This window comes from Ascaphus truei, chromosome 5 (assembly GCF_040206685.1).
Source record: "Ascaphus truei isolate aAscTru1 chromosome 5, aAscTru1.hap1, whole genome shotgun sequence".
In the NCBI taxonomy this organism is placed as follows: Eukaryota; Metazoa; Chordata; class Amphibia; order Anura; family Ascaphidae; genus Ascaphus; species Ascaphus truei.
In genome coordinates, this window is record NC_134487.1 from 161,410,343 (window position 1) to 161,423,465 (window position 13,123).

At 45.1% G+C, this 13,123-nt stretch overlaps 1 protein-coding gene across 1 annotated transcript in view; it reads right to left on the reverse strand.

The window, feature by feature from the left end:
- SEC24A (SEC24 homolog A, COPII component) overlaps positions 1-10,692 on the reverse strand; it is a 63,197-nt gene extending 52,505 nt beyond the window's left edge. Inside the window, exon 1 of the mRNA XM_075601146.1 lies at positions 10,413-10,692. Coding sequence (XP_075457261.1) covers positions 10,413-10,470 — 58 coding nt within the window. The 5' untranslated portion in view covers positions 10,471-10,692. The remainder of the gene's footprint in view (positions 1-10,412) is intronic.
- Positions 10,693-13,123: the final 2,431 nt, after the last annotated feature.

The following is a 13,123-nucleotide window of genomic DNA, read 5'->3' on the forward strand; positions in this document are numbered from 1 at the left end:
CTGGACAGCAGAATAAATGCATGCACACCATCCCACACACTGATGAAGTGGAACTGCCTCTTAAGATACCTTTGTTTTCTATCATACCGAAGCAGTAGGTTTATTCATGGTAATTCAGTTTCTGTACAATGTTACTAACCCCCATTAAAGTTAGAGGGGGGAAAAAACAGCACCCAACAGCTTCATCCTTTCTAGATTCCCAAACATCAACACTAAACATGGTAATCCATACAAGACAATGCATCTGTGTACAACCTTACATTCTCTTTATTGTTTGTTATAATTTAGATATTTTCCCATTTTCAACCTGCCAATTTTCACCATCCCAAACCTTGTGTTCTGTAAATAATTTCTGATACCCGGCCTAGGCCGAGGATTGCGACTGAAACGGAGGGTGACAAAACCCTGACTGCAAATCGCTGATGTAAATGAAGATTCTGCATATTGTTAAGATAACGTGTTACTGATTGTCAGCCAATGAATAGAAAAGTGCGAATATTCAAGTGTTAATACAAAAGTAAAGAATGCAAATGTGTCATATCATTGAACAGTACACTCTTAGGCTAAGGCCCCGCTGCCTCAGACCACGCGCCCGCACTGCAGACAGGCGGCACGTGGAGAGGCACTTGACCGCTATATGCGGTCTGTAGGGAGCGCGTGGTTTCAGCGGAGGGCTCCCAGAGGGACCACCCACATGCCCTCTGCTACTCTCCCCCCCACATGCCCTCTGCTGCTCCCGTCCGATAGCACCCCTCCCCCCCACCCCCCTCCAGCGGATGGCTGCAGCGGGGGTCGGTCTCCCGGGCTGCAGAAGGAAGCTGCTGCCAGCTGTATGCTGGAAGGTAAGCAGCTCCCCCCCCCGTCAAATGCCCTCCTCTCCGTGCTGATCCCTCCCCCCGGTGTACACACACACCTTGTGGAGGAAGCTCTCTGACAGCTCCCGCCCCCGCCGCTGATAGGCTCATCAGCGCACCACGTGACGCGTCACCGCTCGGGATCGCAATTTTCTTGCATCCCCTGGCGGCTGACGCGTCACAGCGCGTTGTGAGCCGTGCAGCGAGGGGGGACTGGGACCGGCTCGGAAGGATACCCCTGCTGGTGAGGAACGCGCACGCGGCGCCGCGGGACCAAAGCCTTAACATCTTTTCAAGGAGATGCTGGAGATCCAGATAACACGTTAGATGTCATACTGCACCTGCATCTTTGGATTACATTATCTCATGGTGTTTACAACACAGCCCCCATCTCTATTCATGGCAAAAAAAAATATTAAAAATTCAAAATGCAAAATGAAAGCAAATGCTTTTCAGGAGGATACGATTACAGGAACGCTCTATATATCGTTTTGAGTTTATGCAAGATCGCAAAATTTGCACTAGATGTATACACAGAGGTGGGCAAAAGCATACAATACATGGGAGTCGGGCAGAATTTTTAGATGCCAGCGGGGAGGGTGAAGATGTGCGGATGCGTGTAAATGGGGAGTTGCTGCTTTAAGGAAACGATGCATATCCCCTTATTGAGAAATGACACACATAACTTTCACTGCCTGTAAAACAGTTGTAGGAATCCAAATCCTTTGATATTCTTGGACGCTGAAAAAATATAACATTTTGATGGTATAAACTTGTAATGTTGATAAAACCCTGAAAGCTAAAAATAAAACAAAGTAACAGTCTACTAAAAGTAATTTAAAAAGAAATACATTTTTTTTTTTTTAAAAAGGAGAAGAAGATCAGGTCGGACTGTTGCTCTAATTCCCTTTGTATACTGATAACATTTCATTAAAAAAATTTTTTATATAATTATATATGTAGAAAATAGAGGCCTAAAATTATTTACCGGGATGATTAAAAGGGAGATATTTACAACAATGATCGAATCATTGCAAGTGTTAAACAGTGTGTACGTTTTCCAAGAGCAGAACTATGCAGTGTACGTTTTCTTATTAAAATTGCTGTTACACACCTTTATTCTCATTTCTTTGCAATTATGAGTAAATTATTTTAATGTGTTTCGTCTATCATGTTTAAATAGGAGCAATCCAGGCGTTTCTTCTTAATTTTCTGATACAGGGTTGAAGCAGGAAATCCCCAGAGCTGAACCCCATTAATTTCGGCTCTGGGGAACCCTGGCTTTCGGAGATACTTACCCCCCAAGTTGGTGCCGGTATCTCTGCAGTTTTCAGCATCCGTCACATGGGCCAATTGCAAGCTGCACCGGGTAAGGTCATAGCTTCCTATTGCTTTAAAAAGCAGCCATATCGTGAACCCTGGAGTAGCTACCAGCACCCCCTACAGAGGCGAGTACCTCCGTAAGCAGGGGGTCCGCGGAGCTGAAATTATTTTAAACCACAGCTTGGATTGTTTACGTTTAAAAAATAAAAAAGTTTACTGAAAAATAAAATATTTACATTTATGAAAAATCAATTAAAAAAAATAAGAGAACCGTTCTAGTATATTTTTAATGTAATGTCAAAGCAGCAAAACGTGAAATCTTATGTTTCTTTGTATTTGAATAAATCAGTTCTGTAGTAGGCATATCAGATAGTATATAGCAGGTAGATACGATAGCAGGGTTAGCCACCTCCCCAGCAGTGCAATGTGTTTGCAACTCTCCTGTTTGTGAGAATTTGCTGCCAATGCTCACAGACGTTTGAGCTGTAAAACTGTAACATAGATAATGTCACTTTAGTCATATCAGGAAACATTGTGGCTGCTGAGTTACACGGACTGAAAGATTGATTGGAGCTGAAAAGGCGGCCATTTTGTTAGGTACGTAATCAGGATTGTTACAGATTTATAACAGGAGCACCAAACAATGGCCAGTTTAGGCAAGAATGTAGAATTATACATTAAAGCAGGGGTGCGTAAAGTTTTTTGGCTGCACCCCCCGTGTCTCGGCCCCTGCGCTCACGCCCCTCCCCCCAAGTGACCCGGCTGAGGGTCATGTAACCCCGCAGCTTCATTTGACGCCATGTTGTCGGCAGCAGAAGCTGGCTGAATCCCGGTAAGTACAGGTTGCAGTGGCCCCACACGGTCCCCTGGCATTTAATTTAAATGCCTTGGGGAAGAGGGCGGAGCCTCCGCAACCACCCACACCCCCCGCCCCCCCCAGAAAAATCCTGCGCCCCCCAGTTTGCGCACAGCTGCATTAAAGCAGGACAATAAAAAAAAAGGGGGTGGGAGGGAAGAGAAGGAGAGAATGTTGCCGCTCTAAATGGAAGCTATAACCTCAGACCAGTCCGGCCGTTGCCTCACTGTGTCCCTTGAAGGGACTGCACCTTAATGAGTTTGAGTTTTTGCTGAAACAGACGAACACAGAATAACTTGAGTAAAAAAAAAAAAACACACAACTGATTTTTGTTTTGGAGACGTGTCAATTACGTTTTTCACCTTTGTCCCATCGTGTCCTTATAAGAGAAACAATAAAGATAAGGAGGAGCAGAGAGGGGAGACTCTGGCTGTACAAACGCTTTTATAACCCAGAGAGACTTCACACAGAAGGAATGAAAGCTCTCCCAAGTCTCCGCTCACCATTTTACAGACTGATTTTACAAATATGTATCGGTGTCATATTTGGGGGGGGGGGGGGGGGAAGCTTGATATATTGGAATACATTGATTCTAGGAGGGATTATCCCATTTATTGCATTGTTATGTTTAATGTGTTAGATGTAAATGACTGGTGATTTTTGCAACAAAGCTTAAATAAATTTTTTTTAAGTGGGAGTATCTATATCTTTGTTATCTTTTACTGTTTCATTGGTTACCAGATACCTTGGAGGATTTGTTCTGGCAAAACTACAAATATGGACGCAGGCTCATCAATAGAAAGCCACAACGTTAACTCCTGATGATGTTGCAGCTCTCTGTTGGCCAGAGTGACGCCAGACCTGGTGGCCATTTTGACTCCAGAGAAGAATTTTTGCCTGGTGGAAAATGTGCAAATATCTTGCGAACTGATGGGCTCTTGGAGCACAGGGGGGTGCAGATTAATCACACCCAGTAGCACTCCTTTTGACACAAATGCGTACGATATGGTGGGTGCTGGGGTTAGAGCTTGCATGGATTGTGTGTCTGGTTCCAGTAACAAAACACACAGGCGTGCTGTGCTTTAAGACTGTTTTACTGACATAAATCTACACAGGTTAACGGTCACTCAAAATGGCTCCTCCTGATATTTATTTATAAAAGCAATTATAAGGCCGTTAGTGAGATAAATGGATGACAACTAGTATGAATTTCATAGAACTCAAAACCAAGGGAAAACAAATCATTAGTCACAAGACACACGCATAACATTTTAACTTTATGAGTGACACTCGAAATATGACAATTACATTGGACAAGCTATTTACAGTTTATTTTTTGCCTATGTGGGACTGTCCATTATAATGGCAAATCACACCAAGCAGCAATACAGACAACCCTTTTTTTTATTTTTAGAAATCAGTTCTGTAGTATGAGAACACTCACAGCATTTTTCTTTTTTGTTTTCCAATGCCATTTTAAATGAGTTAATGTACAGAGCATCCTTTGGTTGCTATAGCAACCATTTAGAGAGTCCCAGCCCCCCTCCTCTTTTGAAGTTGGTTCTGGCACACCCCTGTTTGAGGCCTGCCCTCTCCTCAGCAGTGCAAGAGCTTTGGCAACCACTTAACAGCTCTCTTGCACTGCTCCCAGCAGGAGACCGTCTTGTTGCAGCTTTCACCTCAGCCACAATTTGTTACGATTCGTAATATAAGGTTAGATTGTAGTTGCTATGTTCCACCGACTGCAGGAAAGATTCACAGGCAGCCCTGACAGCCAGATCGTTGCCAATTGATCACAGAAGAATGGATAGATCGGCAGTTTAGGTAATTACTTTCCTTAAAAAGCAATCAAATGCTGCATATATTAAAACAAGAAAAATAATGGAACCTCAAATGATGCAAATTTCTCTCAGTTTCCATTTAGGTCTAGCATTTACCCCTGTAATTAATGTAATCCTGTACCCCAGGGGTGCGCAGTGGTTGCAGAGGCCGTGCGCTCTTCCCCACGGCATTTAAATTAAGTGCCGGGGGATCGCGTGAGGCCTCTACAGTGTGTCCTACCTTGTCTTCAGCGACGCATCGCCATAGCGTCAAATGACGCACCGCCATAGCAACATGCGTCAAAGGACGCAGGATTTTAGGTAAAGGGGGGGGGGGTGCGCAAGCACAGTGACTGGCAGTCAGAGGGGGCTGTACCGCATACTGTAAAAGTTACAGACATGGAGTTTAGTTTAAATTTCATTCCAAGTGTGCAAAATACAGATTGCACAAAAGAACAAGCGTCATAACAACACTGATGCACCTGCTAACAAAATATGCCCCCCTTTAAAATCAACACGCAACGCAGCAACCACCTTACAATTAAAAAAAATATATAGTACACGATAAAATAAAGGTGTACAAAATAAATAATCGTTGTAAGCGTCAAGATCATGAAGGATTCGAGAGGCCTGCTGCTCATCAAACCAAATTTGGATAATAGCAATCAGCCGTGACTGAATCATATGATACAAGATGCATTTCCACATGGGAGCTTGCACACACTGTACATGTGGCAGATCTTTCGTCATGTGTAACAGGAAGAAGATGGGTGTCGGAAACGTGCCAGGAGTCTTCACTGGTTGCTACAGTGATTTCCAAACAACTTGCGCTGCAGCCAAACCTGTTAGAAAGGAATCATTATCCTTTTCTGTCAGGATCATAAAAAGAAAGTAAAATGGAGGGTATGAGAGGAAATGCCAAAATAGCAGCGATTAAGAGAATTTGAAAACAGTTTTTGGAAAATGGCTGCCATTCTAATCTCCCCACAAAAACAGGTTTTACTAAAGTATTTCTCCAGGACAGAGTGCAAAGTACTGAAAGATTTCTCAGTGAAGGACTTGATCAGAATGGAACTCAAACGTGTCCCCTCTGGGGGGCCTTCACCAAGCTCCGATGCAGGTTATCACACTGCAACACCACGTTAACGGACATTCAAGTTTATCGCAGCTACTGCGGCGCGATAACTCACATTGGAGCTTTGTGAATCCAGACCTATGTCCCCCCTTTGTATTTGGGGGGGGGGGGCAGAATATCCAACGTGGACCTCTCCAGTGTTATGAAGAGTCGACAGACACCTGGTTGTAGGTAAAGCACAGTGGTACAAGTTCCTCTGGGACCTCCCGTTGGCCAGTAGCTTAAGATCTCTAAATTAACAGATCCCTTAACCATCACTGAGACAAGTTGCATGGGTGAGTTGCCTTGAAAGCCTGACCTGTTGATAGCACCGACTTTGGACAGATCGTGATTCATATGTCGAACGGTGAAGAACCGGGTAAGACTGACTAGGGTGTTATTTTGAAACCAAAAGATATAGCTGCAGGATCAATTACATCACTTCCCTACCAAAAAGGAAAGTGCCTTTTTGGCAATTCAAAGTTGCCATTTTTGGAGGAGTTGCTGCAACAACTGTATTTTACTTTAACATGTCACCAGAGCACACAAGCCTTGCTTGGAGTGGGGACTGTCTCCAACCGGTGTGATACAATACAGGTAAATGTGCCTTACATTGTAAGATATGGCATTAACCGCTTGGCTACTAACAGCAAGGAGGTTAAAAGAATGATCAGCTAAAAGCACACAGAAGGCAAACAGCACAGTCTGCCATAAAGAGGTATACACATTCATAGCTCTGAGTGTATTAAAGCCTGTTGACTTTTACAACACAACTTGAGGCCACTCCCCACCCGCAGACCTTATTAATATAGAACGTAGCTTATAGACACTTAAAAACAATGACTATGATACAGCATTTTCTATCCGCCAACGAGCAAGCTGGAAGAGCTGAATGCCGGAGGCGAGGCATAGGAATTTACAGCTAGGAAATGCCCTACTTAGGAGTCAGTATTCCCATTATGAACAGTTCAAATAGTTTAGTGGCAAGTATTAAACTTCCTACACTCCAGATCCTCTCCAACTTCAAAATGTTAACTCCGAGCTTTAACCCATTTTCACTAACAGCGAGGTCTGCAGCAGCACAGCAAAGGGTTAAAAGAAGGATGATAATGAATTAAAAAAAAAAAAAAAAAAAAAAATCATGGCTTCATGATCCATATCCTTTGAAGATTTTTCCACCGGTCACGATACCTTTTAACGGACCAACGGTAAAATATTTTCTTGTGCGTGAGCGCGAGACCGCAGCGGGCGCTTCCACGGGTCTGAAAGTTTATGCACAAGAACACCTTGTGTGGACGATTTGTTGGTCCATTAAAAAAGTATCACAACCTGCAAAATAGATGACTCTTTCTGGGACCTACGTGGCTTCTAGAACATGATAGCCCTTCACAAACTGTGTTCAAAGGGAGCTTTACTTTTACCCCTTTTGTATAAAAGAATCATATGGTATTACTTTAATGGCACACACACAGCACTGCAAAAGGTTTATTGTAACACAGCTGGTGTGTTACTGAACTAGCAATATCCCCCCCCCCCCATAATCTTTTTTCGTTTTCTTTATTGTGAATTCCATCTTTATCTTTTTAAATGATATCCTACAAAATAGGAGACTAATAATAATAATAATAATAATAATAATGGCCTGGTGAGATAGAAAATTCATTAAAAAAAAATCAAGACTTTACAGAATTCTTTAGTTGCAATCTGGCTATAAGAAACACTTTGCCACACTGGGAACTCAAAATGGCGACCACTCTTCAAACCAATAATAATAAAAAAAATCACTAACAGTGAAAACAAAGAATAGAGGATTATAAAATTTGGAAAAAGGGAAACAGATGCTCACAGTATGCAGTGTCAATGTATGTAATCAAATTCAGCTTTAATAAATACATACTTGTGTACTACCTTTTTTGGCCCCAACTAGAACAGGACTTTATTAGGAAGATCCTTGGGTGGATTCCAGGTATTTCACAAACAAGCAGCCAGGAGTGGCACAAAAATGTATAATACACGCACCAACTTTTCAGCCATTACATACAGTTTGTGACCCAAATTAAAAAAAATAAAAAATAATAAGTGAACTATATATCATACCTATATGGATCGTGAGTATAATCCCACCCAACAGGCAAATTCTATATACAGTACTTCAAAGCAGCCATTCAAGCCTTTTTGGATGAAAAGCCTCATTTTTCAAACTGCCGCTTCAGAGAGTATATAGAAATTAGCCCTAAAACAGGGGTTCTCAACTCCAGTCCTTTAACCCCCCCCCCCCCCCCAATGCATCAGGTATTCAGGATATCCCCGCTTCATCACAGGTGGCTCAATCAGCAGCTTAGGCTTTGACTGTCCCTGTGCTGAAGCAGGGATATACAGGCAGTCCTCAGTTATCCAACGGAATCCGTTCTGGAAGTAGCGTTGGACAGTGAAACCGTTGTAAAGTGAGTCGCATGTTAATCAGTGGCGGTGAGCGTCGGATGACGCATTCCGGCTTCGAAAAACGGACCATAGGGTTGCACTGTAAAGCGTTGGATATGCCATTCGTTGTAAAGTGAAACGTTGGATAGCGAGGACTACCCGTATCCTGAAAACACAACCTGTTCGGTGGGGGGGGAGAGAAGAGCGGGACAGGGGAAGCCACATAGTACCCATAACAGTACAACCAGCTGAAAAGTAAGGACCCTATATAGTGTCAACAAATACAGAAAAGGATTGAAAACACTTGAGCCATAACCCACAGAATGTTAAATTACAATTAAATGGCAGATGCAGTAAAGGAAATGTAGGAAAACTAGCGCCAAATAATTCCACAGGAAAGGATTGAAAAATAATGGGCACATAAAGGTGGATTCATTTGGAAATCCACGTTCTGAAATAAATATTGCAGGATTTTAGCTGCAGGTGGAAACGCACAATCCCCAGTTTCATAAGGGGCAGTGCTGCTGTAACATGAGCAAAGATCTACTCACAGAGACTGTTCCGGGTCAGGCTGATTTACCCCCAGGACATGTGAATCAGACCAAGACGAGGGAAGAGATTTACCCCTCACATCCGGATGTATTCACCTGTAGTGCTGTAACCTCTGCAGTGCATTTCACATAGATACAAAGACATTTGACGGCAGATAAACACTTGGTTTGCCCCGAAACCCACAGTTAGAGTGACGTGCACCTGCCTGCACCCCTAGAGCTTTACTCTGATAATCACTGGCAGTCCCACAGACCTGACAGTACAGCAGGTGGGGTCTGGGAGGTGGGGGGCATGGGGTCTGGGAGGCACGGGGTATGGCAGGAGGGGGGCCATTACACTGAATATTTTGCCACCATGGCAGAAGAGATTGACAGACAAATGTCACCGTTACCAACATCAACCGGTTATCCAAATGATCCAGGAAAGAAAGAACATCTCACACCTCACTGCCTTTATTATATAGGGAGACACAGGGCAGCCATGGGATTCCCTGAGCCTCACAGTGAGTGTACAGAGCTGCATGTACCCGGATATGTGGATACTTTAACACAGTGGCAGTCCCCATGACCCGACAGTCCAGCAGTGAACAGTAACTGGGGCCTGGGAAGTGTCTGCCACTGTCACCCTGTCTAGCACCAGCCCCAGCTTCTGCTCCCCCTGTCTAGCACCAGCCCCAGCTTCTGCTCCCCCTGTCTAGCACCAGCCCCGGCTTCTGCTCCCCCTGTCTAGCACCAGCCCCAGCTTCTGCTCCCCCTGTCTAGCACCAGCCCCAGCTTCTGCTCCCCGTCTAGCACCAGCCCCAGCTTCTGCTCCCCCTGTCTAGCACCAGCCCCAGCTTCTGCTCCCCCTGTCTAGCACCAGCCCCAGCTTCTGCTCCCCCTGTCTAGCACCAGCCCCAGCTTCTGCTCCCCCTGTCTAGCACCAGCCCCAGCTTCTGCTCCCCCTGTCTAGCACCAGCCCCAGCTTCTGCTCCCCCTGTCTAGCACCAGCCCCAGCTTCTGCTCCCCCTGTCTAGCACCAGCCCCAGCTTCTGCTCCCCCTGTCTAGCACCAGCCCCAGCTTCTGCTCCCCCTGTCTAGCACCAGCCCCAGCTTCTGCTCCCCCTGTCTAGCACCAGCCAGTAGAGGCGCTGCTCTGACCTTTGATCAACCTGTCAACAGGCGAGCCTCAATACCCCCCCATCTGTCCACACTTACCCCAAGGATCACCCTAGCACCCACAAGGCCTTTAGACACCTCACTATGCATGATGCCCACCTACTCCTCCATATTAACTCCTTACATGCTGATGGCGGGGTAGACATGGCACTCAGACAGCATCGCGTAGACAGACCCGCCTGTACCCACTCTCAGGGACCCCCGCATTATAGGATCAGTAATACCGCCCCCCTCCCCCCCCCCCCCGTGACCTCCAGGACGCAAAGCAGCCTAGATGATGTATACAAACATATTTATACATATATATACACTCACCGTTGCTATAGGGTGGCCCGGATCCCCCATTTTGCGAGTTGTACCCGGCGCTGGACATGGTGGATCCGAGCGGCGGGGACGGGACAGCGGCGGCGGCGGCGGGTGTTACAGGGCAGCTCCCACACTCTGGGCCGTGAGCCGGGGGGGGGGGATCAGCCGCTCATGGTGACCCCGCGGGGAGCAGTGACAGCCGCTTCCTCTCCAGGCCCAGGATTAATAATAATAGTAATCATTGACTAACAGCTCCGGCAGCAGGAAGTGCACAGTCCCGGCCCCGGGGCGGCCCCGCGCATGCGCGCTTAGTACACGTGGCATTTCCTGTGCAGCTCATCCTTATTATGCCAGGGCTGCTAATGGTGCTACCCCTAGCACCAATAATTATGCTACCCCTAGCACCAATAATCATGCTACCCCTAGTATTACTGATCATACTACCCCTAGCACCAATAATCATTCTACCCCCAGCACCTAATGCTGCGGATGTTGCTACCCCTAGCACCAGTGATGATGCTACCCCTGCACCAGTGATTATGCTAAACCTAGTGCCCCTGATGATGTCAATGCCAGTTAGAAATGCAAATGCTAACTGGGGGCCATACTTACTGACCACGTTTTGAGAGCTTGGGATGGATATGGGGGCATTGCTGAAACAGGAAAAAAGGATACTTTTTCAGCTAAAATACAGTAATTATCATATATTGAGATATTGGGTTGGTCAGAATGGGACATCCACTTAACTTATATATGGAATGCAGGTGGTTCCCTTATTTCTTGTATGTCAGAGCTTTCCATGTAACAGATATGCTAAATTATTTAAAAGATTTTGTTTGTTTACTACTATAATTTCAAATACTATGTTTGCAGGTTTTTTTTGTTTTTTTAAACTTTACATTTGCATTTTTTTGTGCACACTAAACTTTGTCTCTATAACATTTTGGGACACACTAGCTGTGAATGACTGCACTAGTAATACTAGTGCTGCTAATGATGCTTAATTCTAATGGTACCAATTATGTGAGTGCCGCAAATTATGGTAATGCTGCTAATAATGCTAATGCGAGTTAACAATGCCAGTGTTTTTGCAAGTGACTGCAGAGGGAGCTGAAGCTACTGTTACTGGGACCTGTTGGTGGTTGAACATCATTAAAATGGAAACATGATAATGTAATAAGCCCCTCTTGCAAAATACATCCCATTCAGTAGGTTAAAGCAGCAAAACATGTAGCACTGCACAATTTTTTTTCCATTACAGGATTGAAGCAGGGGGTCTCCGGAACTAGAACGATGTTAATTTCAGCTCTGGGGTCCCCCTGCTTCCAGAGATACTTACCGGTATCTCTGGAGTTTAAATGTCCAGGTTACGCTGGCCAATGGGAAAATGCAAGGGATGACGACATGAATGCTTCCTATTGGCCCGCGTGACATTTAAATGCCACCATCATGTTAGGCACACAGTCCCCTGGCTGCAGATACCTCATTAGCGGGTGCCAGTATATACGGCCAGGGAACTGTGAGCCTAACATGATGGTGGCGTTTAAATGTCACACTGGCCAATAGGCAGCAACGACATATGCGATGGGGCGTCCTATTGACCCGCGGTACCTGGACATTTAAACTCCAGAGATACCAGCACCACATATGGAGGTAAGTATCTCTGGAAGCAGGGGGTCCCTGGAGCTGAAATGAATGCAGTTCAGTTCCAAAGACCCACTGCTTCAATCCTCTTTTTACTTGGTGGAAACCAGGCAGGTCCTTCGGAGGTGAACAACGCTATTTTATGCTCTGGCAAAACCCACCATTCTCAAGATACATACCGGGGATATGAATGGTGCTGAAGTCCCTTCAGGAAAAGCAAATTGGCCAGCTGATAGGAAGCCACAAAGGGATCTGTTGCAGCTTCCGATTGGATGGTCACTTAAATCTTCTGGAAAAACCATCGAAGTAACACCAGTACGTATCTCGAGAACCAGTTGGATCCCGAAACTGTAAATAACATCTCTGGGGACCCAAAAATGTAGAGATTGCTTTTTTAAATGCTGGACAAATAATTCCACAGTGGCAGTGACTGGGTGAAATGATTTAATGGTCCAGGAGTACATTGGTTGAAATGTACCTCTCCCTAAAAATGTTAATAAAAATTAAGTTTAAAACAAAAAAGTGATGATGCAATGCCTGATCCAGGAAATCCTGATTGTGTCAGACAAGGAGGGGAAAGTTAGGGGTCCAATTTTCAATTGCTTATGTTGTGAGAATGCCTTAAGAACATCGCTGTACTGTCCATGTTTAAGATCAAAAATTTTCCTATGAAACTGTTTACAGGGTTGCCAGGTGTCCAGTATTGAACCCGACTGTATACTGTATATTTGGACACTGTCCAGTAAACAATTAGAGGTAATAATGGACATGTGTCCGGTATTACCTTTCTGGAAATAGTGACCTGACTGTCTTGGGGGACCGCGGGACTTCCCTGAGCAGGGAGTGAGCAGGACTTTTGCTAAGGGCCTGAGCAGCTTCCTCCATCCTGATTGGCTGCTGCTCGGTAATGCAACCAATCAGGAGGATCTGTCAGGAGCCTGGGGGTGGGGCCAAGGAAAGGAGGAAACAGCATAGAGCAGAAAAAGAGGTGTGTGGATGCATGCGTCTTGTGTGTGTTTGTGTGTGTCGAGCGTATCGCATCTTTCCCCATTGTGTCCAGTACAGTATTTTTGGAG